Genomic DNA, 26,146 nt, shown 5'->3' with positions numbered 1-26,146 from the left:
GTTCGGTTTGCTGCGGGGGTAGGGTTCATGTCATCTTACCAGCAATGCTAAGGAACAATAGATTCACTTAACTCAATAATAACAACAATAATTTGACTTAACTTTTTCTTTATTAACTTTGGCTTCACATTTTTTGTGCAGTCAGCATACCTGAGTAAACAAAAATTAAATAAATACCTCCAATGTAGACTAGTCAGAATAAAACATTTCTCTCTTTAGTGCAGCCAGCTTAACAGAGTAAACTAAAATGAAATAACTCCAATGTAGGTAGTCAGAAATAAACATTTGTCTCTTTAGTGAAGTCAGCTTACCTGAAGTAAACTAAAATGAAATAAATAAACTGCAATGTACACTAGTCAAAAATAAACACTGGCTTGTCCACTCGAAGAAACATTTGGATGTTCAATTAAGTTTTAAGTTCTTTTTCAAAAACACCATAATGCAGCACATTCTGATTGAAATGCGGTTGGCTCGGTAATTGGTATCATGGCTCCAACACACTTAGCAAATGTGTGAATCCGTCGTTCTCAACAACGGAAAACGGCCGCATATCTAGCGCCATGAAAACACCTATTGCCTTTGTAATTGTTTGAGCACGGTCGGAGTTAGCTTGTAGCTTCATTCTAAAGGCAGTGGGAAAAGTCTCCTGTTTTTGAGGCTTCTTACGTGTGCCGCTTATATCCATGTTGGGGTGATGTCTCCGTAGATGCGTTTGCATATTAGACGTGTTTCCTGTCGTATAAGAGAGTTTTGTGAAACAGTTATGACAGATTTTGTGCGCTTTGTCTACGACACAAATTCCATTCCTGTTCTCCACTGGAAAACCAAAATGTTCCCACACAGGAGACTTAAATGTGTCCGGGGGATCTGCAATTTCAGTACTATGCGAAGCAGCCATCCTGCATATACTAGCAACCGAGTGTGACGCTCACTCCCAAGTCACGTGAAATGACATGCACTTGGAAAACAGTCATTTTAGAATAGAATATTTAGAACAAAATTTAAAAAGCTCTTATTAGTCATTACTAATACAATTTAATCAAATGTAAGCAAAGAAAAATTTGTTTAAATTAATAGTTAGTTAGAGATAAGTGCCATTAACCTCAAAAATGGGCAGCAGGGGGCGTGAGAGTACGACACTAGAGTTCCGCGATTCGTATCGTGGGTGGTGTATCGCGATCTTTCGGTTCGGTTTGGGATATCGTTACACCTCTACTGTGTGTGTGTGAGTGTGACTGTGAGTGTGTGTATGACTGTGACTGTGTGTGTGTGTGTGTGTGTCTGTGTGTGTGTGTGTGTGACTGTGATTGTGTGTGTGTGTGTGTGTGTGTGTTTAAGGAGATTACGGGCTCTGCTGACCTTCATTCAAATGCTCACCTGCCAGCGTGACTGTAACGCTCTTCATCTGAATAGAAACAGAGGATCACGCATCTCTCTCTCCATCTCACCTCTGAGGTGCGCTATAGCGGATAATGGCAAACAGAATAATTTAGGGTGCAGCAGCTCAGGTTTTGCGTGGGTGAGCTGAAGGTAGAGATGGAGGCTCTCGCTACAGTTTCTGTCAAATAGAAATGTTAATGACTGGCAAAGGCAGCTGGCACATCAATTTTTCACCCAGTTCCACAAACAGGAGAGAGAGAGAGAGAGACAGTGGAACCTCTAGACTCTCTCTCTTCTGTTTGGCACCGTCTCTAAATGCACAACAGAATTTGGCTGAATATAATAGGAGCTAAAAGAAGTGAAGACAAGCTGAAGATCTGATGTTCTTCTCTCCTTCCTTTCCTGAGTCAGAGAGACAGAAAGAAAGCTAGACGTGGTCTGTGATCCACTCAGCGTTTCTGGACGTGTTTTTGGTTGGAAAGCGGAATGGTGAAGTGCAAGTGAGAATAACGTATCAATCTGAGGCCCGTCACAACAATTTCAACGCAAGCGTTTCCCTGGAAACAACAGAAGGATGCTGTGGATATTCAGATGCTGTGTTCAGGACTCAGAGCGTCATATTGTCGGACGGTGAATTCTGTGGAATCGCTAAAGCCTTTAATCCGTGTTAATGTGCTGCGCGTCTCTGATGCATTAGATGTGATCCTCAGATCATCTGGGGCCGCACACGCCGAAACCATGGAAAGCTACAAACTGTTACAGTAGGTTTGGCAAGCGGAAAACACACTTTATACTTTGGCTTTTGTGCAATAAAGAGATGAGATGAAGAACTCAGAGATGTTTAGGGAACGTCATGCCTGCAGGACGAACCCAAACCAATTCAAATTAGGCTGTAGAGTGTGTGAAGGGTTAACTTTTAATGTTTTTCCTGATGGTTCTTCTGTAACGATGGGTTCGTTTGAGTTCTGGTGATTTACATTTAGTCGTTTAGCAGCTGCCTTTATCCAAAGTGATTTACAAACGAGGAACATCGGGTTCTTCTGTTCTCTCTCTGTATCTAAGATCAATTAAATTCAAGCAGCTTTACTGGCGTGACAAAGTTCACTTTGCATTGTGCGAAAATAATGTCGAACATTTGATCAGTTGGATTAGAGCTAACAACATACAAGGGAAAAAATTTAAATGTTACTTAAATTATGTGTATTGATTCGTTTGGATATATATCAGCAGTGTTGGGAGTAACGCGTTACAAAAGTAACATATTACTTTTTGATGTAACGCAGTAGTGTAAGGCATTACTAATCAATTTTCAGTAATATTTTACTCGGTACATGTTCAGTAACGCTTCCGCTACAAAACACTTTTAGCCCCCAATTTTTTTAATTTTTTTAAAATTTAATTTAAAGTCGGGCACAAACTTTTTTACATCCCTAGGGCCAGGCTTCGGGCCAATATTCACGTCATAGTTCAGACGCGGGCCGGTCCTCGGGCCTGTTTTAGGCTTCTCCTTCTCTTTATATTTTAGGCATCCATCAATTATTGACGAAAAAAAAATTGCCAAGCTGGTGGAAACAACAAGTCTGTGCTGCCGCGACTGTCAAGAGCGTGTCCCGCAGCAGCAGCGAGCCATCAGCACAGCTGAAGAGTTCTGCATTCAAATACACGCAATAAAGCAAAAGCCCCAGCAAAAGTAATTACCATGAAGTTGTCCTGGGGAAATAGTAAGGATTCGCCATTTCCTCGTTAGACGTGCCTTTAGAGAGAAGTGCATCTTCACGGATAACGATTGTATTAAATAGTTTTTGTTTTCGTTTTTTTATTTATTTCGTTAAGTAGTCATTTAAAGCTTTCTATAGATATATTTATCATGTCTGTGAGGCATATTCGCTGACTTTCAGTTCATTTTTGTGAAGCGCTCCTGTTCAAGATAAAAGCACAATGTTTTGTTGACATTGTGAGTGCACACAAATAAAAGTAGACCCTTTACAGTTACGAATGATGTATTACTCTTACCTTTATGAGTTGTTTCCATTGAAAAAAAATTGTAATTCATTGCGCTGGTGCCTCCATGTCCTGCGCTTTAACTTCCACTCTCAGCACAAACTACTTGATGCAGCGCACATTTATCTAGGTTTAACGTTTAAACATTGTTATATGCTTGAACTGTTTTAGTATAGCTATAGATTTTATTTTAGGCAAGTCATGATGATTTGAGAAGGCTAATGTTACGGGGGTTGACGAGACGTGAGACGTGCGTATCCATTTGCAAAGCTTTATTATAAAACATGGTCAAGACAGGCAGGGTCAATAAACAGCAGACAGGTATGGCAGAGGCAAGACACAGAGCAATCCGAAGGGCAGCGTGGGTCGACGATCAGCATTCAGTATCCAGAGGGTTAGGCAGAGAAGTCCAAACAGGGCAAGACAGAGAGAATAAACCAGGAGACCGGGCAGGAATCAGAACACAGGAAATCTAACCAGGAAAACTATGAACAGAGAACGCTTCGTAGAGTAGCAGGGCTAAACAATACTCGGCAGAGAGCAAGAGAATGTCCCAAGTTTATGTGGAGTGTGTGATTGGGTGATGGTGATTGTGAGATGGTTCTCAGGTGCAAGTGTGATCAGTGTGAACAGCTGTGTGTCGTCAGTGCAATGTATGATGGGAAATGAAGTCCAATGTGCTGTGTAGTGTGAAAGTCCATGTGGTAAGAGGGTGACCTCTGGTGGTGAACAAATGGAAGTTGCAAGGACCAGATTCGTGGTCAAATTGATCAAACATAAGCTATGATCAGCCTGCCGGTCTGCCGCTGGCCGCTTGGTCATTACTTTAAGAAAGAAAAAACTTATTTAATGAACAAAAAATGCTCCAAACGTTTTTTTTCGAAATTAACTTAATAAAAAGCCGGAAAGAAATATAAACACTTTGCCATTAGGGCAGGGCTCTAGTACATTTTGTCATTTTAGAATGTTAAGATCTACTTCTGTAGATATTTTGGTGAAAGTAACTCAAAAGTAATACAGGAGTCATGTAACGCATTACAACTCTGAGACAGTAATGTTGTAAGGTAAGGAATTACTTTTAAATAACAGTAACAAGTAATCTGTAATGTATTACAGTTTGGAAGTAACTTGCACAACACTGTATATCAGGTACAGTAGGTATACATTTTTCTCAAGGAAAAAAAGATTCTTAAAACTAATTTAGTGCATATATTGATCACAATCCTCCTCCTCTCTCTCTCTAGAGTTATTTTTTAGATGAATACCCAGTTTCCCCGGGCGCTGTAGCATAGGCTGCCCACTGCTCCGGGTGTATGTTCACTACTGAGTGTACACTTGGATGGGTTAAATGCAGAGCACAAATTCCGAGTACGGTCACCATACTTGGCCACACACCACTTCCCTTTCCTCCCCTTTCCCTTTCCTTTATGGAAACTGAATGTCTTTTCTGAGAATAAATGTGACGTTATGTGACATTATTGAGCTTAAGCGGTTTTAAAAAAAAGCTTCAGGACCAGACGGTATTTCACCTGCCTGTCTAAAAGTCTGTGCTGACCAATTGGCCCCCATCTTTACACAAATCTTCAACAGATCTCTGGAGCTGTGTGAAGTTCCCTGCTGCTTCAAACGCTCCACCATCATTCCCGTCCCCAAAAAGCCCAAAATCACTGGACTTAATGACTACAGACCTGTCGCACTCACGTCTGTGGTCATGAAGTCACTTGAGAGACTGGTCCTGGCCTACCTGAAGGACATCACTAGACCCTTGCTGGATCCTCTTCAGTTTGCCTATAGAGCAAACAGGTCTGTGGATGACGCTGTCAATATGGGACTGCATTACATCCTGCAACACCTCGACAAACCTGGGAATTATGCAAGGATCTTATTTGTGGACTTCAGCTCGGCCTTCAATACCATCATACCTGACCTTCTCTCAGACAAACTGAGACAGCTCTCTGTGCCCTCCTCCATCTGTCAGTGGATCACCAGCTTCCTGACAGACAGGCAGCAGCTAGTGAGGCTGGGCAAACTCACATCCAGGACTCTCACCATCAGCACTGGCGCCCCTCAGGGTTGCGTTCTCTCCCCACTGCTCTTCTCCCTCTACACGAATGACTGCACATCAAAGGACCCCTCTGTCAAGCTCCTGAAGTTTGCGGACGACACTACAGTCATAGGCCTCATCAAGGACGGTGACGAGTCTGCTTACAGACAGGAAGTTGAGCAGCTGGCTGTCTGGTGCAGTCTTAACAACCTGGAGCTGAACACGCTCAAAACTGTGGAGATGATAGTGGACTTCAGGAGAAACCCCCCTGCTCTCCCCCCACTCACCATCATGAACAGCACTGTGACTGCAGTGGAGTCATTCAGATTCCTGGGCACCACCATCTCCCAGGACCTGAAGTGGGACAATCACATTGACTCTATTGCGAAAAAGGCCCAGCAGAGGCTGTATTTCCTCCGCCAGCTAAGGAAGTTCCACCTGCCTCAGGAGCTGCTGAAACAGTTCTACTCTGCAATCATCGAGTCTGTCCTATGTTCTTCTATAACTGTTTGGTTTGGTTCAGCTACCAAAACAGACATCAGAACAGTTAGGACTGCTGAGAGAATTATCGGTGCCCCTCTGCCCAGCCTCCAAGAACTTTACACCTCCAGAGTGAGGAAAAGGGCTAAGAAAGTCACTCTGGACCCCTCACACCCAGCTCACTCTCTCTTTGTACTGTTGCCCTCTGGCCGGCGCTACAGATCACTGAGCACCAGAACAGCCAGACACAAGAACAGTTTTTTCCCCCAGGCCGTATCCCACCTGAACAACACATAACACACCCCGGTACTGTACATCTGTAAATAACTCATCAAACCTTCATCTGTACATAGGACACATGCACATTCACAGTTCTGTCTATGGTCATGTCTCTTTTCTGTATATTTTTATTTTTATTACTATTGTTATCCTTAATTATTGTATATTCTCTTCATTAGTGTTCTTTATCACCTTAATTATATGTTGTCTGCACTATGTTTGTACTTTCTGTACTGGAAGCTCCTAACACCAAGACAAATTCCTTGTGTGTGCAAACACACTTGGCAATAAAGCTCTTTCTGATTCTGATTTCTGATTCTGATTTATTTACGTCTATCTGAAACACTGATTGATGGATTATGTGATTCATGATTGATTTCAGTGAGTTAGTCTGATTCTTCTTATATTCATTCATGTTGATTTGCTGCTATAACTAGTAGTAAAGAGGAAGAAATGATCACTGATCTGTCACCACACATTAAAGAATCAAAACCACATTTATTGATTGACTCATTATGAAATTGATATAATTTGAAAGCTGATTATTGGATGGGTGGCACCAGTGTTAATTTCGTTGACGAAGACGAAGATGAAAAATATTCGTCGACGAACCTTTTTTCTGTGACTAAGACGAGACGTTGACGAGCTAAAACTAATATCTGATGATAAAAACTATGACGAAATTTATGCGCGTCTTCGTTAACAAGACGAGACGGGACTAAAATGTTATTTGAGGACTACCAGACATTCAAAACTAACTGTCTTGTCTTTCAAAATGTGCGTCTCTGTCATTGGATAAGGGGCGTTTATCTAGTCTCAGTATGGCAGCCGCAGTGGATGGATAGGCTACCAAAACGCGAACTAGCGATCTGAAACAATGGCCTCAGCAACCGAAGGGTTAGGGAGTGGGTGACAGACGTCCCGTTTTTCCCGGGAGTCACAATTCATTGTCGATTAATTTAAAGTTAGTGAAGGTGCGATAGGCGGAAACGAGCTGACAGAAGTGCTCTCTCTCGCGCACGCTCCACTTCTTCAGTTCTCATACAGCGCGCGATCAGTTCTCAGTGCTCAAATACACCCACAGCAGTCCACATGTCTCTCATGTAGAGTATCTCACGGAAATACAGTCCGTTATGGTTTAAGTGAGCTTAAACAGGTGGGTGAAAACTGAATGTATGTCAGTAGGCTATTACATACATACCTTCCGTCTTAAATGGACAGCATTCCTAATTATCTGTCATAAATGTTAACCAACAAAAGATGTTAAATAAATGTATACTTGTTAAGTAAACCTACTGTATCTGAAAAATGAGTTTAATTTATATCTCTACCAAAAAATAAAAATTTATTCCAGTTTTTCCAAATTCTATCCTTGATTCAAATTTCTCATAACTAAGCTTAATTGATTTGGTCTAAAGAGAGAAGAATTAATGACTATTTTTGTTAGAATACTACATATAAAATAGCTACCAAAATAAATGTTGGTAACTGCAGTTTGACTAAAAGTAATGACTAAAAGTTGACAAAAATGCAATGACTTTTCGTTGACTAAAACTAGACTAAAACTATGATAGACTCAAATGACTAAAATGTGACTAAGACTATTAAGCATTTTCGGCTCAAGATAAAGACTAAGACTAAATCAAAAATGCCTGCCAAAATTAACACTGGGTGGCACTTAGGGTTGTGCCGAGAGACGATATCACCTGTGGCTGACGTCTTTGACGATATCAAGATAATTATTTTTATAATTTTATTATCATTATTATTATTTTTTATTATTATCAGGCTAGTAATACTATCTAATTAACATTAGGGCTTATTTGTCACACTATATTTATTTTTCTGCGTTTACAGTGTTGCGCGTTATAACCAATCACACATGATTCGCTAACTTTTTAAAAGTTTTTAAAGTTTTTTTGTTCATTGCGTTTGGTAATGTAAATGTTCTTTGCTCGTTCTCTGTAGCTGCTTTTTGAATAACTGAGGAAATGTAAGCATTATTTTAGTAAATTAAAATGTTTCTAATAAATTTTATTATTTTAAATACAAATTCATACATAAAAACATTACGCTGCTTTTAGCCTTATGCTGGAGTTGGTTCACTTTTGGTTCACGTAAATAAATAATTGAATAAATTAGCGCGATAATATCGTGTATCAATGATCTCACAGGCTGATGATAGGATACATATATATATGTACAGTGGAGAAAAAATTATGTGATCCCCTGCTGATTTTGTATGTTTGCCCACTGACAAAGAAATTAATATTAAAGTGACGTGACATACGGCCAAGTATGGAATTCCATACTCGGAATTCATGCTCTGCATTTATCCCATCTAACTTCAATGCCCTGACCCTGACGGTACATGTGTAGCAGAGGCCAGCGGGTAAGTGCTGTGCAGGTTAAACCTCACTCCCCGATCTCAAGTGGCGCTCTAGCGACTGACGCTAGAGGCCGTGGCCTTTGGCCTCCTCGTTGGAGCGCCCGCCTCCCACGCCGGAGACCGCAGTTCGAATCCCGCTCGGAGCGGGTGGAGTAGGACCGCGACATTTGGTGCCGTGACCCGGATGGGAGTGAGGTTTAGGGGGGTGAGTGTAGCAGAGGCCAGCGGGTAAGTGCTGTGCAGGTTAAACCTCACTCCCCGATCTCAAGTGGCGCTCTAGCGACTGACGCTAGAGGCCGTGGCCTTTAGCCTCCTCGTTAGAGCGCCCGCCTCCCACGCCGGAGACCGCGGTTCGAATCGTAGTAGGACCGCGACACATGGCCCCGTCCATCGTCCCTTTGATGCGGTGCAGTTGTCCTGTCCCCTTAGAAGAACACACCCCCAAAGCATAATGTTTCCACCTCCATGTTTGACGGTGGGGATGGTGTTCTTGGGGTCATAGGCAGCATTCCTCCTCCTCCAAACACGGCGAGTTGAGTTGATACCAAAGAGCTGGATTTTGGTCTCATCTGTCCACAATACTTTCACCCAGTTCTCCTCTGAATCATTGGCAAATTTCAGACGGGCCTGTACATGTGCTTTCTTGAGCAGGGGGACCTTGATTTTAGTCCTTCACGGCATAGTGTGTTACCAATTGTTTTCTTGGTGACTATGGTCCCAGCTGCCTTGAGATCAATGACAAGATCCTCCCGTGTAGTTCTGGGCTGATTCCTCAACGTGATCATTGAAACTGCACGAGGTGAGATCTTGCATGGAGCCCCAGACCGAGGGAGATTGACAGTTATTTTGTGTTTCTTCCATTTACGAATAATCACACCAGCTGTTGTCACCTTCTCACCAAGCTGCTTGGCGATGGTCTTGTAGCCCATTCCAGCCTTGTGTAGGTCTACAATCTTGTCCTTGACATCCTTGGACAGCTCTTTGGTCTTGGCCATGGTGGAGAGTTTGGAATCTGATTGATTGAATGCTTCTGTGGACAGGTGTCTTTTATACAGGTGACAAGCTGAGACTCCCTTTAAGAGAGTGCTCCTAATCTCAGCTCCTTACCTGTATAAAAGACACCTGGGGACCAGAAGTCTTGCTGATTGATAGGGGATCAAATACTTTATTGACTCATTAAAATGAAATCAATTAATAACTTTTTTGAAATGTGTTTACCTGGATTTCTTTGTTGTTATTCTGTCTCTCACTGTTAAAATAAACCTACCATTAAAATTATAGACTGATCATTTCTTTGTCAGTGAGCAAACTTACAAAATCAGCAGGGGATCAAATAACCCCCCCCCCCCCTCCCGCTGTATATATGAGGGTGTATATATAAATACAGTATGTGTATATATATATATATATAAATACACACACACACAAATCTCTCTAGTGTAATGACAGCCATCTGTTCTTTCATACATGTTACTGTCTCATTGCTTTTTCATCATTTATCTTCATGAGGGTGTCCTGTTGGCACGTGGATGTCATTTCAGGGCACGTCTGTAGATGTTTGCAGCATACAATGTGTTCTGGCTGGAAATATTGAACAGGAAATCAGAGATCTGTGGCTTCACTTTTGGCAGGTGCTGGGTTTCTGTGGGAATTCTTGAACAAATCTGTTGTGGACATAGAGATGGACGTCTGGTGTGTGTGTGTGTGAGTGAGTGTGTGTATGTGAGTGTGTGCGTGTGTGTGTGGCGTGATGAAGAGCGCTGGATCAGACAGACGAGTGTGACGCTCGTGTGTTTCTGTGTCTCTGCAGGAGACTCACGCGATGAACATGAGATCACGGGTTCCTCTGCAGATCCTGCTGTATGCCACAGTCATCAGAAGTCTGAAAGTAGTGTCCAAGCGCGGCTCAGGTAAGAAATGCCTCACATTCCTCATGATGCTCCTCGCTGCTAGTCTGCTTGCCGGATCAGATCGTTTGACTGGAGACTCGTTCTAGTTTGTGATTCTGGAGACAGAAGTAAATCTTCTTCACTGGTTCTTTGCAGCTTCTTTCAAGTGTTTCTGGTTGGAAGTGTTTTTGAGTTTTTCTTCTTCAGATCAGTGTGTTAGTTCTGCTGAAGCTCTTGGGTTCTGTGTTCAGGATACTCTTCTGGTGGTTTTCTCAAGGCATCAGGCTGTTGAAGTGTGTGTGTGTGTGTGTGTGTCCTGAACTCATTCACATCTGTGGCCTTCAGACAGATGAACTACATGACAGATTCAATGTTTGCATTAGTTGTTGCTCTAATAATACTCTGTACTGATGTATTTTAATGTTGCTGTGTTGGTCAGGGTTGGTGAAGTCATATTTATGTCCATTGAGTTTGATTCTTTATATTATGCAGACAACATGGAAATGTACCTTAATAAACAAAAATGTACCCAATAAACTGGCTTTAGTCCAAAGTTTAGTGCTGTTTAGTTTAGTGATTTTTCTGTTTATAAATGTCCTGTTACCTTTAGAAGGAAAGTTATAATCTAAAATGAGTGTTAAGGTTATGATTTAGTGTTTATAATTGGATGTACCCAAAAACAGTATAAGTCTGGGGAATGTGTGCAATTAGAGACTGAGTAAATGTGTGTGTGTGTGTGTAGGGATGTATGTATGAGTGTGTGTGTGTGTGTGTGTGTCTGTGTGTGAGAGAGTGTGTGTCTGTGTGTGAGAGAGAGTGTGTGTGTGTGTGAGTCTGTGTGTTTGTGTGTGAGAGAGAGAGTGTTTGTGTGTGTGTGTAGGGATGTATGTATTAGTGTGTGTGTGTGTGTGTGTGTGTGTAGGGATGTATGTATTAGTGTGTGTGTGTGTGTGTGTGTGTGTGTGTGTGTGTGTGTGTGTGAGTCTGTGTGTTTGTGTGTGAGAGAGAGAGTGTGTGTGTGTGTGTGTGTGTGTGTGTGTGTGTGTGTGTGTGTGTGAGTCTGTGTGTTTGTGTGTGAGAGAGAGAGTGTGTGTGTGTGTGTGTGTGTAGGGATGTATGTATTAGTGTGTGTGTGTGTGTGTGTGTGTGTAGGGATGTATGTATTAGTGTGTGTGTGTGTGTGTGTGTGTGTGTGTGTATTAGTGTGTTGTCCCGCTGAGGTCCAGATGGCTCTGGTGTCTGTGGGATCGTCTCTGCTGTGATCACGACTAATCTGCAGCAGTGGGGTGTGACGGCAGGCGTATTGCACTCATCTCACTGGGAACACACTGAAGGTGGAATCGCAGGAGAACATGATGAATAAGATCCCTGAGGAACAACAAACACGGCCTGATGGGAGATCCGTCTGGTCACGTGACTTCACTCCAGACAAACGGCTGCTGGATGGTAAAAGCACAGAGACGCTCGGGTCAGGATGTGACCTTTTAATGGTATTTACATCCTCTTATCTTTAGAGCTAAAGGTCAGGTATAAATCGACCCGTATGCCACGCCTGGAGAATCGAGTTTCTGTGACTGTTGAGCATCATATGCGTTACACATACTGTTCTTATTTTGTCTTCTGGGAAACATCTGTAAAACATCTTCTAATATTTGTTTATTTTTATTTTTTAAATTAACATATTTCAGATACTGTAAGGGGTGTAAACTTATGAACAAAATTGTATGTAAGGGTTAATGTACAGGACGATTATAGAGCGTGTGCTTATGTAATAAATAAATGCATGTCAGTTTATTTAAATAGTGCTCTAGTTCACAATAGACATTATTTCAGCAGCTTTACAGAAAGAATATTACAGTAATAATGACTTAAATTCTGTCTTGTCCTCATTTAAATATTCAGTTTGGGTAAAGTAAATGATGCATTCATGAATTTGTCACTAAAATCAGCTCTCGTCTACTAGCTAACTCTCTTCACTTCAGGTCATTTAGTAGTTCGGTCAACAGAAGGATATTGATTGAACTGTGAAGTGAAGGATTATTTATCCATAAGGTCCGTAAACCAAACAGTGCAAAGAGAGAAAGAGAGCATTGAATGTGAATGTGCTATTTGAGCATGGTGACCCATACTCAGAATTTGTGCTCTGCATTTAACCCATCCAAAGTGCACACACACACACACCGTGAGCACACACCCGGAGCAGTGGGCAGCCAATGCTGCGGTGCCCGGGGAGCAGTTGGGGGTTCTGTGCCTACCTCAGTCGTGGTATTGAGGGCGGAGAGAGTGCTGTACATTCACTCCCCCCACCGACAATTCCTGCCAGCCTGAGACTCGAACTCACAACCTTTGGATTACAAGTCCGACTCTCCAACCATTAAGCCTCAACTTCCCCAACAAGTGATCACATCACATCACTGTGATTGTTTTCATTCTATCAGCAGAAACACTGATTTGTTTTCAGCTTACACGTGTTTTCATGGAGCAAACGCACAACTCTTCATATTTGCACAGATTTCACGTCTATTAAAATACATGTGCTTTGCATGTTCTTTGACCAGCTCAGCATTAGTGAGAGATGTTCAGAGCGCTGATGTTAATGAAACACCTGAGTGAACACCATTATGCTTTTTCAGAAGAAAACACCCTTGTGTAGCACATATAAAAGACCAAAAGTTCCATTTTTATTGCTGAAGAGTGTTGAACTTTCTTCTCCTGTTCTTCATGTGATCCAGAACAGCCGCAGTTGAAAGGTTTGTTTGAGCTGTGCCTCTACTGTACTGATGTGAATTTACATCTCCTTCAGCCTGAGGCGTATTCATTTCATGTATGAAATTTTTAGATTAAACTTATATTAAAGCTTTTTATATGAAAACCAAACAAGCAAGCCCAGCCCAGATGAGAAAAAGTAATGCAAAAGTAACGTAATACAATTAAAAAAAAAAAAAAGTTCCAATACAATTTTCCGAAATATGGTTTTGGTCATTTAAGATAGTTGTTATCACGCTGATATATGTTCAATTGTTCGTTTTTGTGATAAGTTTGATTTTAGCTAGTAATTTGATGCTATAAAACGGGGTGTGTCGTTATGGTTGATTGGGACTCTACGGCCATACTGAGATGTATTCGCTTCACTTTTCTATAGTGGAAGGAAGCGGAGACGCGTCGTCCATTTTTTTTACAGTCTATGGTAATGTCTGGTAGAGAAGCATTTGTGAGCAGAGCTTTGCTTTGTGTACAAACCTCTATCTCTGCCACTCCAAAGGTGCCTCTTGCTGGCAGAGAATGAATTAGCATTTTCAATAAGTCCGTCTGATTTACTCAACAAACAAAATATGTTTGCTATCAGAAATAATCTACTCTAGATGGACTTTGCTGTTGTTATTGATTCTTTGCAGAAGTCTACCGGAGGTTTAAGTTTGGGCCACAAAGGTGTGCATGCGCAGTAACGTTTGTTTATGATGGTTTGTGACAAAGCGGTCAGCGCTGATATCATCGGACTGGCGTGGATCTGCAGTCATTAGTCTGCTCGTCTTCATCAGTGTGATTCTCAGATGGATTGTATCAATAGAGTGAGATGTGATTCACGCGCCTCTCATAACGATCATCTCTCAGCCGCGACCTGCTTCATTGATCCTCTGATGATTGTAGCTAATACTTGAATAAGACCAAGTGCTGGTGATTTCTCTTTGACCTAGAGAGCCTCGAGCACTATAGTCCACCGCTAACACTCGTTTGTGTGGCGTTATAGTGCTCTGCATTCTGATATTCATAAGCGGCATATGAGTCTGTAACGATGTATTGCTGTTTCATTAGTCACATGACATGTATGGCTCAGCTGATTGGCTCAGAAACTGTGTGTTTGTTTTATCACTGTCTCATTTCTTCTCTCCTGATCTCTGATGGATTGAGACACTTCAGGAGTGGTTAGGATATACTTCAACATTAGACAGATTTTACTGTAGTAAACGGTGTCAGGATCAATATATCAGTTTCCATTCAGGTCAGGAGTCTGTTCTGCTCACACAAACACACACATACTAATGAACAAAGAGCCGCTAATAAGATGAGACAGGGATTGTTTCAAACAAGGCTGTTAAATACAGTGACGGGCGGACATGATCTGTCAATGGAACAAAGAGAGAAACGTGACGTTTTGTTAAAGATGTCAAATTCGCTCGTTAGTTAAAGCGATGAGATGCTCAGATGCTTTGGTCCCGTTCCTGGAAGATATGAAGCCGTCTGTCTTCGCCGTGAGCCGCGGGAGATACGAGCATATGGTGACACGATTGGAACAAATAAAATTTGTGAGCACAGGTTTTCAAAGCTGGAATCTATTCCGCAAATTAATTTATAATTAGATTTCCCCCTTGGGTCAATTCCTTCAATTCCCCACCAGTCGCTTTATTGATGGCTGTTCATGGGATGCACAGCACCGATACACACTGCAGTGAGTGTGTGTGTGAGAGTGTGTGCGTGCGCATGTGTGTGTGTGTGTGTGAGTGTGTGTTTCTGATGTCCTGTTGATTTCATTTGTTATCTAAATGACACTCGACCTGTTTCGCTGCTCAGACGGACAGACGGTTGTTTTATAGTGCAGAGGTTGATGTGTGGCGATTTATGGTCTTGTGGGTCAGTTAGTCTGGTCAGTATAACAGCTAGTTAGTGTTAAACTGACTGGTGATGCTTGTCATCTTCATCACTCTGAAAGTGATGCGTTTCTCTTCAGTTTTCTAAATCATCATGACGGTTTTGATTTGATGCATCTGGAACTCCAGCAGCGAGAGCAGCAGCATTAAACATCCATAATGCATCATTCCAGCACAATTCTGCATGAAGTGTCAACTAATGTCTGAAAATAGACACACAATTTTGCGTTTTTTTGTGTGTGTGTCAGCGTCAGAAAGGCTGCATACGCAAAGAAAATTGCTGAAGACCGAATCCTGTTTCTGGCTTTTCTTTCGCTGACTGCACCGATAAATTGCTTTCTTCTTTCTGGAGTCTTCGACAGGGAATCACGGCTCATGTTACTTAGTAGATGATTTGACGATTTGGTGAGACGGTGGGCGAGAGCTGGAAGGTTGTGGTTGGAAGAGTCTTATGATCGATACAGGAATGAGTCTACAGCGGAGGAGTGAAACACATGAGCGTCTGCTCTCCGCTGTCAGGAATGTTTGGATGCATCAGACGCTGACCACATGCCAGTTACAGTCCGAATATTTATTTATTCATTGTGCAAAACTGTTTTTGTGTCCTGAACACTCCCCCTAATCTGTCATTTGGTCAGTCAGTCTGGTAGTCATTGGCCCTTACTCCACTTTCCTCAACCTCATTGAGGAGTTTTTCTCAGCCTGGAGATGGAAGGTTTTTGACCAAATGTCCCTCCTGGATTCAATGGATGCTGCATGCCAAGACATCACAGCTGAACACTGCAGGGGTGGATAAGGCATATCAGGTGTGATGTGGATGAGAACATGTGGCCAAATGCAGAAGACCGGGCAGATTAGAAGATTACTTTAACTATTTATATTTTTATTCTTCTGTGGGTTTGTATATTCACATAGTAAATGACAGATATATTGTTTTTTTTTTCTTGCATTCTTGTTTTCTTTCTTGTTTTTTTTCCTTGCATTATTGTTTTCTTTCTTGTTTTTATAATGTCCTGTTGCAAATAAAGCCTTTAATGCAGCAATTCTGTATCTGTATCATCTGTATGATTTGTGGACGTGTGGTGTTTTTGGTAGTGTTTGATTATCAGCAGCTGAAGGTAATTCATCTCTCTTCATATTTGTCGTGACACAGTTTAATTTCTGCAGCGTAATGACCGTTAATCACACATCATGCCTGGTCTGTGGCCTTCAGTAGAGGCAGACGCGTGTGTGGGACCTCCAGGCTGTCAGGGAATATAATTGTGCTGATGTTAATTGTGTTTGTCCATTATTGGCTAATGGGCTCTTCAGCACGTGTTTGATTATGAGAATGTCATGGAGTGTGTGGTGATCGTCTGCTCTCGTGTGCGTCACGTATGAGTGGATTATTACAGCTGCATTGATCCGTCTTCAGTTTTACAAACGAGAGGCTGGCGCTCCTGATCTGTTGCGTGTTTTCCTTCAGACGGCAGACGAGCGAATCACTCTGAAACACAAATAAACGCTCCTGAATGTGTTCAGAGAGATTGTGGCCAATTCTGCAGATTAAATGTGCTGTTGCTAATGAGCTTTAGGCAGTGAAGGATTCAGATTTTGAGGAGCCATTACTGCTTCTCTACACACGTAATTGTAGAAAATCCACAACAGCTTTCAGTGCGAGCTTCCAGTGATTGTACTCGCTCCAAACACTTGACTTCAGTAATGGACGATGAGAACGGTCAGAACCGGGGTTTTGTTTTCCTCACAAACATATGTAGATAAGATGAGCGGTGTAGGGTAGTTACGTTTTATTTTTTATAATGTTTTGTTTTAGTTTTCTGGGTTCCATTTTAATGGCTTAGTCATTGTCTAATCAATTGAATTAATAAAACTTTGACAATTTATTATATTATTTAATTATTTTAACAATAATAGGCCTTATGAACCTTTTTTTAATTCTCTGTAAATTTTTAGAATCTATGATTTAGTTTTATTATTTAATATAAATTTGTCATCCAAAATAGTAATCAAATTCATTCATGTCAAGTAAAGTCAATATTATTTGTATAGCGCTTTTAACAATGCAAATTGTATCAAAGCAGCTTTACATCGGCTTGATATAAAGCTGGGTGGCTTTATATCAGCTTTACAGTATTTAGACGGGGAAAACGTTTGTAAAATAGTTCATAAAACCCCTAACAGTTGAATAAATATGAACTTATTTTCTATAAAAAAAATTATTTCTTGTCATATAAAGTGCTTTGCAGCTAAAACTAGTTCATATGGCAATTTGAATAATTGTGCCGCCCTAGATTTTGTATTAAATCAACAATTCCAAAACGATACGCTCTACATTAAGACAAAATATTAAGGGCAAAAACATTGTTTTTCATACATTGGTAAATTTTGGGGTTTTCAAAAACATTCCGAAGGTTTGTTCATATATCATTCACACTGATTTATACAACATTTTACTCCTAAAAACTTGGTGAAAATGTGTTTGTTTTCTGTCCGTTAACAGTATTTTCTTATGGATTAATACCCCTATGATCGATTGCTGATCGATTGCTTCTGTCTGTCGTGCTGCTGAGAGGTTTGCGATTGTAGCTCCGTGTAGCTTCGCTTTTCTGTTGAATCTCTATCTTACTTTCACTCTCTGCTGTTTAAAGTGATAATATCTAACTTAATTCCCACCATATTTCTGGTATTATCTATCAAACTAATTTGATTGTTCACTTTTTAAAACCGCGAGTGCAGTGCGTTAGCATTCGTTAACCGGTTAGCTTGTCACTCGCGGTTCCATTCGTGTTTCTATTTGCGCCTATTGTTGTTTTTGTTTTTTTTCTCGCTCCGTTTTTCACGAGTTCATTGAACAACAGTGGTAAGCGAATCATTCTTCAATTCACGGTGAGTAGTGGATTCTACTCCTCTTGTTGTTTGCCACATGTACAGTTTATCTCTCTCTGTTGGCGACGAGGGATTCACATGTGATAAATGCAGGGAAATAGTTAGGCTGACAGAGAAGATTTCAGAATTAGAGACACGCATCCAAACTTTAGTTGAGGACAGTAAGAATGTGAGGGCTGTAGATACTGCTTTGGATGCGACTAGCTCAGGGAGTCCTGTACATTGTTCGGTTCTGGTTGAGCCCGTGCAGCAGGGCGACTGGGTGATTGTGAGGCAGCCTAGTCACGGGTCAAAACACCACTCTTCCGTTCCGATCAAAGCATGAAACAGGTTCTCCCCACTCAGTGACACACCCACTGAGAAACCTGATGAAAGTGTTCTAGTTATTGGCGATTCTATTGTACGGAACGTGAAAATAGAGACACCAGCCACCATAGTCCAATGTTTACCGGTAGCCAGAGCACCTGACATCTTGGCAAATTTAAAAGTGCTGGCTAATGCTACACGTAAATTCAGTAAGATTGTTATTCACGTCGGCGCTAATGATGTTTGACTTCGCCAGTCAGAGATCACTAAATATAATGTTAAAGAGGTGTGTGAACTTGCAAGTACGATGTCAGACACTGTAATATGCTCTGGCCCCCTCCCTGCTTACCGGGGAGATAAGAGATTCATAGCAGACTGTTGTCACTCAATGGCTGGATGACTAAGTGGTGCCCGCAGAATAACATAGGTTTCATAGACAATTGGAAGAATTTTTGGGGCAGAACTGACCTGTTGAAAAGAGATGGTCTTCATCCCTCTTGGGGTGGTGCCGCTCTTCTCTCTTGAAATATGGCACATAGTCTTAGAGTTTGTACTTGACTAACTGGGGCCCAGGTCAGGAAGCAGACAGACTGGCTAAACCGACCGTCTGCTAGCCGCCTCACGTCACAGAAGTCTGTTAATTCTCAGCACATAGAGACTCTTTCACCTAGATATCACACTATAGAGACTGTGTCTGTTCCCCGAACTAGAAAATACAGAAAACATCCAAACCAAAGTAAGAGTAACACTTTAATTGATGTTCAACAAATAAAAAAACAGATATAATACAGATAAACAAATGATAAAGTTTGGCTTATTGAATATTAGATCCCTTTCTACAAAAGCACTTTTTGTAAATTAAATGATCACTGATCATAAACTAGATGTGCTTTTTTTGACAGAAACCTGGCTAAAACCAGATGACTACATTACTTTACACGAGTCTACCCCCCAAGATTACAGTTACAAACATGAACCGCGTCCAAAAGGTAAAGGGGGAGGTGTTGCCAAAAATTAAGGGAAGGGGAAGTGGTGTGTGGCCAAGTATGGTGACCCATACTCGGAATTTGTGCTCTGCATTTAACCCATCCAAGTCTACACACAGTAGTGAACATACACCCGGAGCAGTTGGCAGCCAATGGTGCGGCGCCCGGGGAGCAGTTGAGGGTTCGATGCCTTGCTCAAGGGTCTCACCTCAGTGGTGGTATTGAGGGTGGAGAGAGTGTTGGTTATTCACTCCACCACCTACAATCCCTGCCGGACCTGAGACTCGAACCCACGACCTTCGGGTTACAAGTCCAACTCTCTATCCATTAGGCTTATATATTATTATTTATTATATAAATAATACCACACCATTTATAGCAATATTTTCTGTATTTCTCAGAGGTTGGGTTTCAAGTATAATTCGTTCGAAGTAATGGTGCTTCATATAACTTTATCCAAAGAAACAAGTGTTAATGATAAATCCCCCGTGATGTTTGTACTGGCTACTGTATACAGGCCACCAGGGCACCATACAGACTTTATTAAAGAATTAGCTGATTTTCTATCTGAGGCAGTGCTGGCTGCAGATTTTACATTTTACATTTAGCTGACGCTTTTATCCAAAGCGACTTACAATTGCTATATATGTCAGAGGTCGCACGCCTCTGGAGCAACTAGGGGTTAAGTGTCTTGCTCAGGGACACATTGGTGTCTCACAGTGGATTCGAACCCGGGTCTCTCACACCAAAGGCATGTGTCTTATCCACTGCGCCATCACCACCCTAGATAAGGTCCTAATTGCTGGTGATTTTAATATCCACGTTGATAATGAAAGAGATTTGTTGGGATCAGCATTTATAGACATTCTAAACTCCATTGGTGTTAAACAACACGTTTCAGGACCTACTCAATGTCGAAATCATACTCTAGATTTAATACTGTCATATGGAATTGATGTCGAAAGTCATTGGCATTGAAATATTGCAGCAGAGCGATGATATCTCAGATCATTATCTAGTTCCGTGTATATTCCATATAGCTAAAGCTGTAAAGCCAACTCCTTGTTACAAATATGGTAGAATCATCACTTCTACCACAAAAGACTGCTATATAAATAATCTTCCTGACTTATCTCAATTCCTCAGCATATCCAATAGCTCAGAACAACTTGATGATGTAACAGAAACTATTGACTCTCACTTTTCTAGCACTTTAGATACGGTTGCTCCTTTACGCTTAAGGAAGATTAAAGAAAAGAGTCCAACACCGTGGTATAATGAGCACACTCGGGCCCTAAAGAGAGCAGCCCGGAAAATGGAGCGCAGCAGGAGAAAAACAAAATTAGAGGTATTTTGTATTGCTTGGCGGGAAAGTACCCCATCCTACAGAAAAACATTAAAAACTGCCAACTGCTTACTTTAAAAAAAGTTTTTACTTTACTTTAAAGTAAAAACTGCTTACTTTACGTCTCTTTTAGAAGAAAACAAACACGACCCCAAGTATTTATTTAATAAAATGGCTAAATTAACAAAAAATATAAATCAGCAGGTACAGACATTACCCAGCAGCACAGCAGTAATGACTTTATGAACTACTTTACTTCCAAGATCGAGACTATTAGAGATACAATTGTAACCATGCAGCTGTCAGTCACAGTATCGCATCAGATAGTGCACTATAGATCCCCTGAGGAACAATTCCACTCATTCTCTTCTATTGGAAATGAAGAATTGTATAAACTTGTTAAATCATCTAAACCAACAACCTGTATTTTAGACCCTGTTCCATCTAAGCTCCTAAAGGAGGTGCTTCCAGAAGTAATAGATCCTCTTCTGAATATTAGTAACTCATCATTGCCATTAGGATATGTCCCAAAAACCTTCAAACTGGCTGTTATTAAGCCTCTCATTAAAAAATCACAACTTGACCACAAATAATTAATTAATTACAGACCGATCTCGAATCTCCCTTTTCTGTCAAAGATATTAGAAAAGGTAGTATCATCACAACTATGTTCCTTCTTAGAGAAAAATTATATATGCAAGGATTTCCAGTCAGGATTTAGACCATCCCATAGTACCGAGACTGCTCTCATTAGAGTTACAAGCGACCTGCTTTTATCATCTGATCGTGGTTGTATCGCTCTATTAGTGCTACTGGATCTTAGCGCGCGGTTGACACTATCGACCACAACATTCTTTTAAATAGACTAGAAAATTATGTTGGCATTAGAGGAAGTGCACTGGCATGGTTCGAATCATACTTATCTGACTGCCATCAATTTGTGGCAGTAAATGAATAGGTATCATACCAATCACAAGTGCAGTATGGAGTACCTCAAGGCTCAGTGCTTGGCCCTTACTTTTCACGCTTTACATGTTACCCTTAGGAGATATCATTAGGAAACATGGTGTTAGTTTTCATTGTTATGCTGATGATACCCAGCTCTATATTTCATTGCGACCTGATGAAACTTACCAATTTGCAAAACTAACGGAATGTATAGTTGAAATCAAAAGCTGGATGACTAGCAATTTCTTACTGCTAAATTCTGAAAAAACAGAGGTGTTAATTATTGTTGGACCAAAAACGTTTGCATGTATTAACCTAGATCACTGTCTAATACTTGATGGCTGCTCTGTAAATTCTTCGTCATCAGTTACTTTTTGATAGCAAGCTTTCCTTCGAAAAACATGTTTCTAGCATGTAAAACTGCATTTTTCCATCTTAAAAAAAAAAAAAAAAAAAAAAAAAAAATCTAAATTACGACCTATGCTCTCAATATCAAATTCAGAAACATTAATTCATGCATTCATGACCTCGAGGCTAGATTATTGTAATGCTTTATTGGGTGGTTGCTCTGCATGTTTAATAAACAAGCTTCAGCTGGTTCAAAATGCAGCAGTTAGAGTTCTTACTAGAACCAGGAAGTATGACCACATTAGCCCGGTTCTGTCAACACTGCACTGACTCCCTATTAAACATTGTATATGTTGCGGGGCTGACGAGATGTGAGACGTGCGGATCCATGTGCAAAGCTTTATTATAAAACATGGTCATACAGGCAGGGTCGGGAGACAGCAAACAGGTATGGCAGAGGCAAGACAGAGCAATCCGTGGGTCGACGATCGGCGAACAGTATCCAAAGGGGCAAGGCAGAGAGATAATCCAGAAATGAAAGCAATAATCCAAACGGGAAGCGAACTCAGTCCAAACGGCAAGGCAAAGGGGTAAATCCAGGAAACAAAGGCAGGTATAAAAACACAGGTAAACAGGCTAGGCAAGACTACGACTAGGGCTCCGTAGAGTAGCTATCGCTAGGTGAGTGATAAACGCTAACAATACTCGGCAGCGAGCAAGAGCAAGTCCCAGGCTTATATGGTGTGTGTGATGGTGATTGTGAGATGGGCAGTGCAATCAGGGTAATGAGAGATTGGTGCCAGCTGTGTGTCGTCAGTGCAATGCATGATGGGAAATGGAGTCCAATGTGCTGTGTAGTGTGAAAGTCCATGTGGTGAGCGGAAGTGCATGGCCAGGATTCGTAACATAGCCGCCCCCCCCCCCCCGGCTTCCAGACGCTCCTATATAGTCCAGGAGGGCGGTGGAGCGGAGGCGGAACAGGGGGAGGGACGGAGGGCCAGGTCCGTGAGGAAGTGGGAAGACCGGGGACTGAGGCAGAACCGGCAGAGCAGGAAACCAGGGCGGAGCCAGAGGCCAGGTCAGGACCGACAGAGCAGAGGCCCACCAGGGCGGAGCAGACGGCACGGGAGCCCACCAGGGCGAAGTAGATGGGACCGGAGCCCACCAGGGCGAAGCAGGCGAGACCAGAGCCCACCAGGGCGGAGCAGATGACCACCAGACCGGAGCAGAGGACCACCACGGCAGGGCAGAAGACCACCGGGCCCGAGCAGAAGACCACCACGGCGGGGCAGACGACCACCAGACCTGAGCAGAAAACCCTAGCCAGGAAGCAGACTGGGCAAGAAGCCACGGCAGAGTCTGAGATCTGGGGAAAACAGAGACAGACAACACAGGGAGAGCAGAGACAGACAATACAGGGAGAGCCTTCATGATCTCAGGGGGCGTGGCAGGGCAGGACGAGGATTCACAGACGGCCTCTTTAGCCGTGACAGGACAGGGCGAGAGCTCACAGACGGCCTCTTTGGCCGTGACAGGACAGGGCGAGAGCTCACAGGCGGCCTCTTTGGCCGTGACAGAACAGGGCGTGAGCTCACGGACGGCCTCTTTGGCCGTGACAGGACAGACAGTGAGTTCAGGAACGGCCTCCGTGGCCGTGACGGGGTAGACAGTGAGTTCAGGAACGGCCTCCATGGCTGTGACAGGGCAGACCGGGAGTTCAGGAACGACCTCCGTGACAAGGCAGACAGTGAGTTCATGAGTGGGCGCCACCACATTGGGAGGTTCTGCAGCGGAAGCTGCCACCTCTGGTGGTTCTGCAGTGGACGCCGCCTCCTCTGGAGGTTCTGGGGCAGACTCGTGGACTGAAGAGGCCTCAGGAGCACAGTGTGTAGCCCACACACTCAAAATGGCAACCGCCATAACGGGAAGCACTGAGGTCAGGGGAACAGTCTCTGTAACAGCCAGGGTTGAGGCCCTGGGAATGCCAGCTGCTCGCACACCGATATCAGTGGTGGGTCCCTTATGCTGGAAACCAGACAGGGAACTCGAAGGACTGACCTTAAATCTCTTGGTGTGACAAACTCTGGCAATTCGGCGGAGACGTGAGCAGACTCTGGCTGGAGCGGCGTGACGTGAGCAGACTCTGGCTGGAGCGGCGTGACGTGAGCAGACTCTGGCTGGAGCGGCGTGACGTGAGCAGACTCTGGCTGGAGCGGCGTGACGTGAGCAGACTCTGGCTTGACAGCGATGACACGAAGGGGTGTTGTTGTTGCCACCATTTCGCGAGTGAGTGCGGTGTCGCGTTCCTCCGCGACACCCACAGCGAACGGAGAGCCCACACACAGCAAAGCATAATCCACGAAATCGCCTAGTGACGATCGGGGACCTTCAAGGGTTAATTGTGACTTGAGCGGCTGATTAATGCCCTCACAAAAAAAGTCTATAAGTGCTTAGTCCGGCAGATCAGAAAAATAGGCGAGGTCTAAGTACTCTTGTACATAAACTTTGAGCGGTCGCGAACCCTGCTCGAGGGTTAAAAGCATCCATGCAATGTCCATACCTGGCCAATGTTCCTCTGAATAGCTGCTGGATCCTTGTTGGGCCGAGTAATCTGTTACGGGGCTGACGAGACGTGAGAATCCATATGCAAAGCTTTATTATAAAACATGGTCAGAAAACAGGCAGGGTCAGACAGTGGCAAACAGGTATGGCAAGGGCAAGACACGGCAATCCGTGGAGCAAGCGTGGGGTCGACGATCGGCGAACAGTATCCAAAGGGGCAAGGCAGAGAGATAATCCAGAAACGAGAGCAATAATCCAAACGGGGAGCGAACAGAGTCCAAACGGCAGAGATGAAGTGTAAATCCAGGAAACACGGGCAGGGTCAGACACGACAAGAAAAACAAGGCAAGACTAAGACTATCACTAAGGCTCCGTAAAGTAGCTATCCCTGGGAGAGTGATAAGTGCTATACATTACTCGGCCCTGATGCTGAGGAAGTCCATAGCTTAAATAGTGTGTGTGATTAGGGTGATCAGTGAAATCAGCTGTGTAATCAGTGACAACAGCTGTGTGTATCGTCAGTGCAATGTATTGTGGGAAATGTAGTCCAGTGTGCTGTGTGGTGTAAGAGTCCATGTGGTGAGTGAGTGACATCTGGTGGCGAGTTAACGGAAGAGCATGGCCAGGATTCGTGACAGTATACATTTTAAAATCTTGCCAATTACCTATAAAGCCCTGAATGGTTTGGCACCTCAGTATTTCAGTGAGCTCTTATCGCATTATAGTCCTTCATATCCGCTGCGATCTCAAAACTCTGGCCATATGATAATACCTAGAATATCAAAATCAACTGCGGGCGGGAGATCGTTTTCCTATTTAGCGCCGAAACTCTGGAACAATCTACCTAATACTGTTCGGGAAGTAGACACACTCTGTCAGTTTAAATCTAGATTAAAGACACATCTCTTTAACCTAGTTTACACATAATACACTATCGCATTTCTATAATTCAAATCCGTTAAAGGATTGTTAGGCTGCTTTAATTAGGTCAACTGGAACTGGGAACACTTCCCAAAACACCTGATGTACTTGTTACATTGTTAGAAGAATGGCATCTACGCTAATATTAGTCTGTATATTTCTTATTCCGAAGTCACCGTAGCCACCTAGATCCAGACTGTATCCAGATTAGATGGTGGATCAGCACCTCGAGATGACCTCTACAGCCAGGAAACCTAGATGAGCCGCAGAGACTGATGCCCAGTGAAGACGGCCATCGGGACAAGACCACTGGAACCAGATGAGTCCTTTGCACAATCTGCAAAGGCCTAATGGTTAGAGAGTCGGACTCGTAATCAAAAGGTTCAAGGTGGGGGGGGGAGTGAATGCACAGCGCTCTCTCCACTCTCAGTACCATGACTGAGGTGCCCTTGAGCACGGCACCGAACCCCCAACTGCTCCCCGGGCGCCGCAGCATAAATGGCTGCCCACTGCTCCGGGTGTGTGTTTACAGTGTGTTCACTGCTGTGTGTGTGCACTTTGGATGGGATAAATTCCGAGTATGGCTCACCATACTTGGTCGTATGTCACTTCACTTTCACCTTTCACTTTCAATCTGATTCTGCTGATTTTGTCTGGCCAGAGGAGAATGACACCATTTCGACAAACTATTTCCCCGTCTAAATACTTTAAAGGTGATATAAAGCCATCCAGCTTT

The 26,146-nt window shown here is 42.8% G+C and overlaps 1 protein-coding gene across 1 annotated transcript in view; it reads left to right on the top strand.

Annotated features, from left to right (window-relative positions):
- Positions 1-10,401: 10,401 nt before the first annotated feature.
- Positions 10,402-26,146, top strand: part of LOC306855220 (interleukin-1 receptor accessory protein-like 1-B) — a gene marked incomplete at both ends in the record, with an annotated part of 267,168 nt that continues 251,423 nt past the window's right edge. Inside the window, one exon of the mRNA XM_079393738.1 lies at positions 10,402-10,483. Within this exon, the coding sequence (XP_079249864.1) occupies positions 10,402-10,483 (82 nt within the window). The remainder of the gene's footprint in view (positions 10,484-26,146) is intronic.

This window comes from Barbus barbus (genome assembly GCF_936440315.1).
Source record: "Barbus barbus genome assembly, chromosome: 35".
Classification (NCBI taxonomy): domain Eukaryota; kingdom Metazoa; phylum Chordata; class Actinopteri; order Cypriniformes; family Cyprinidae; genus Barbus; species Barbus barbus.
This window is presented reverse-complemented; position numbering and strand designations above follow the sequence as displayed.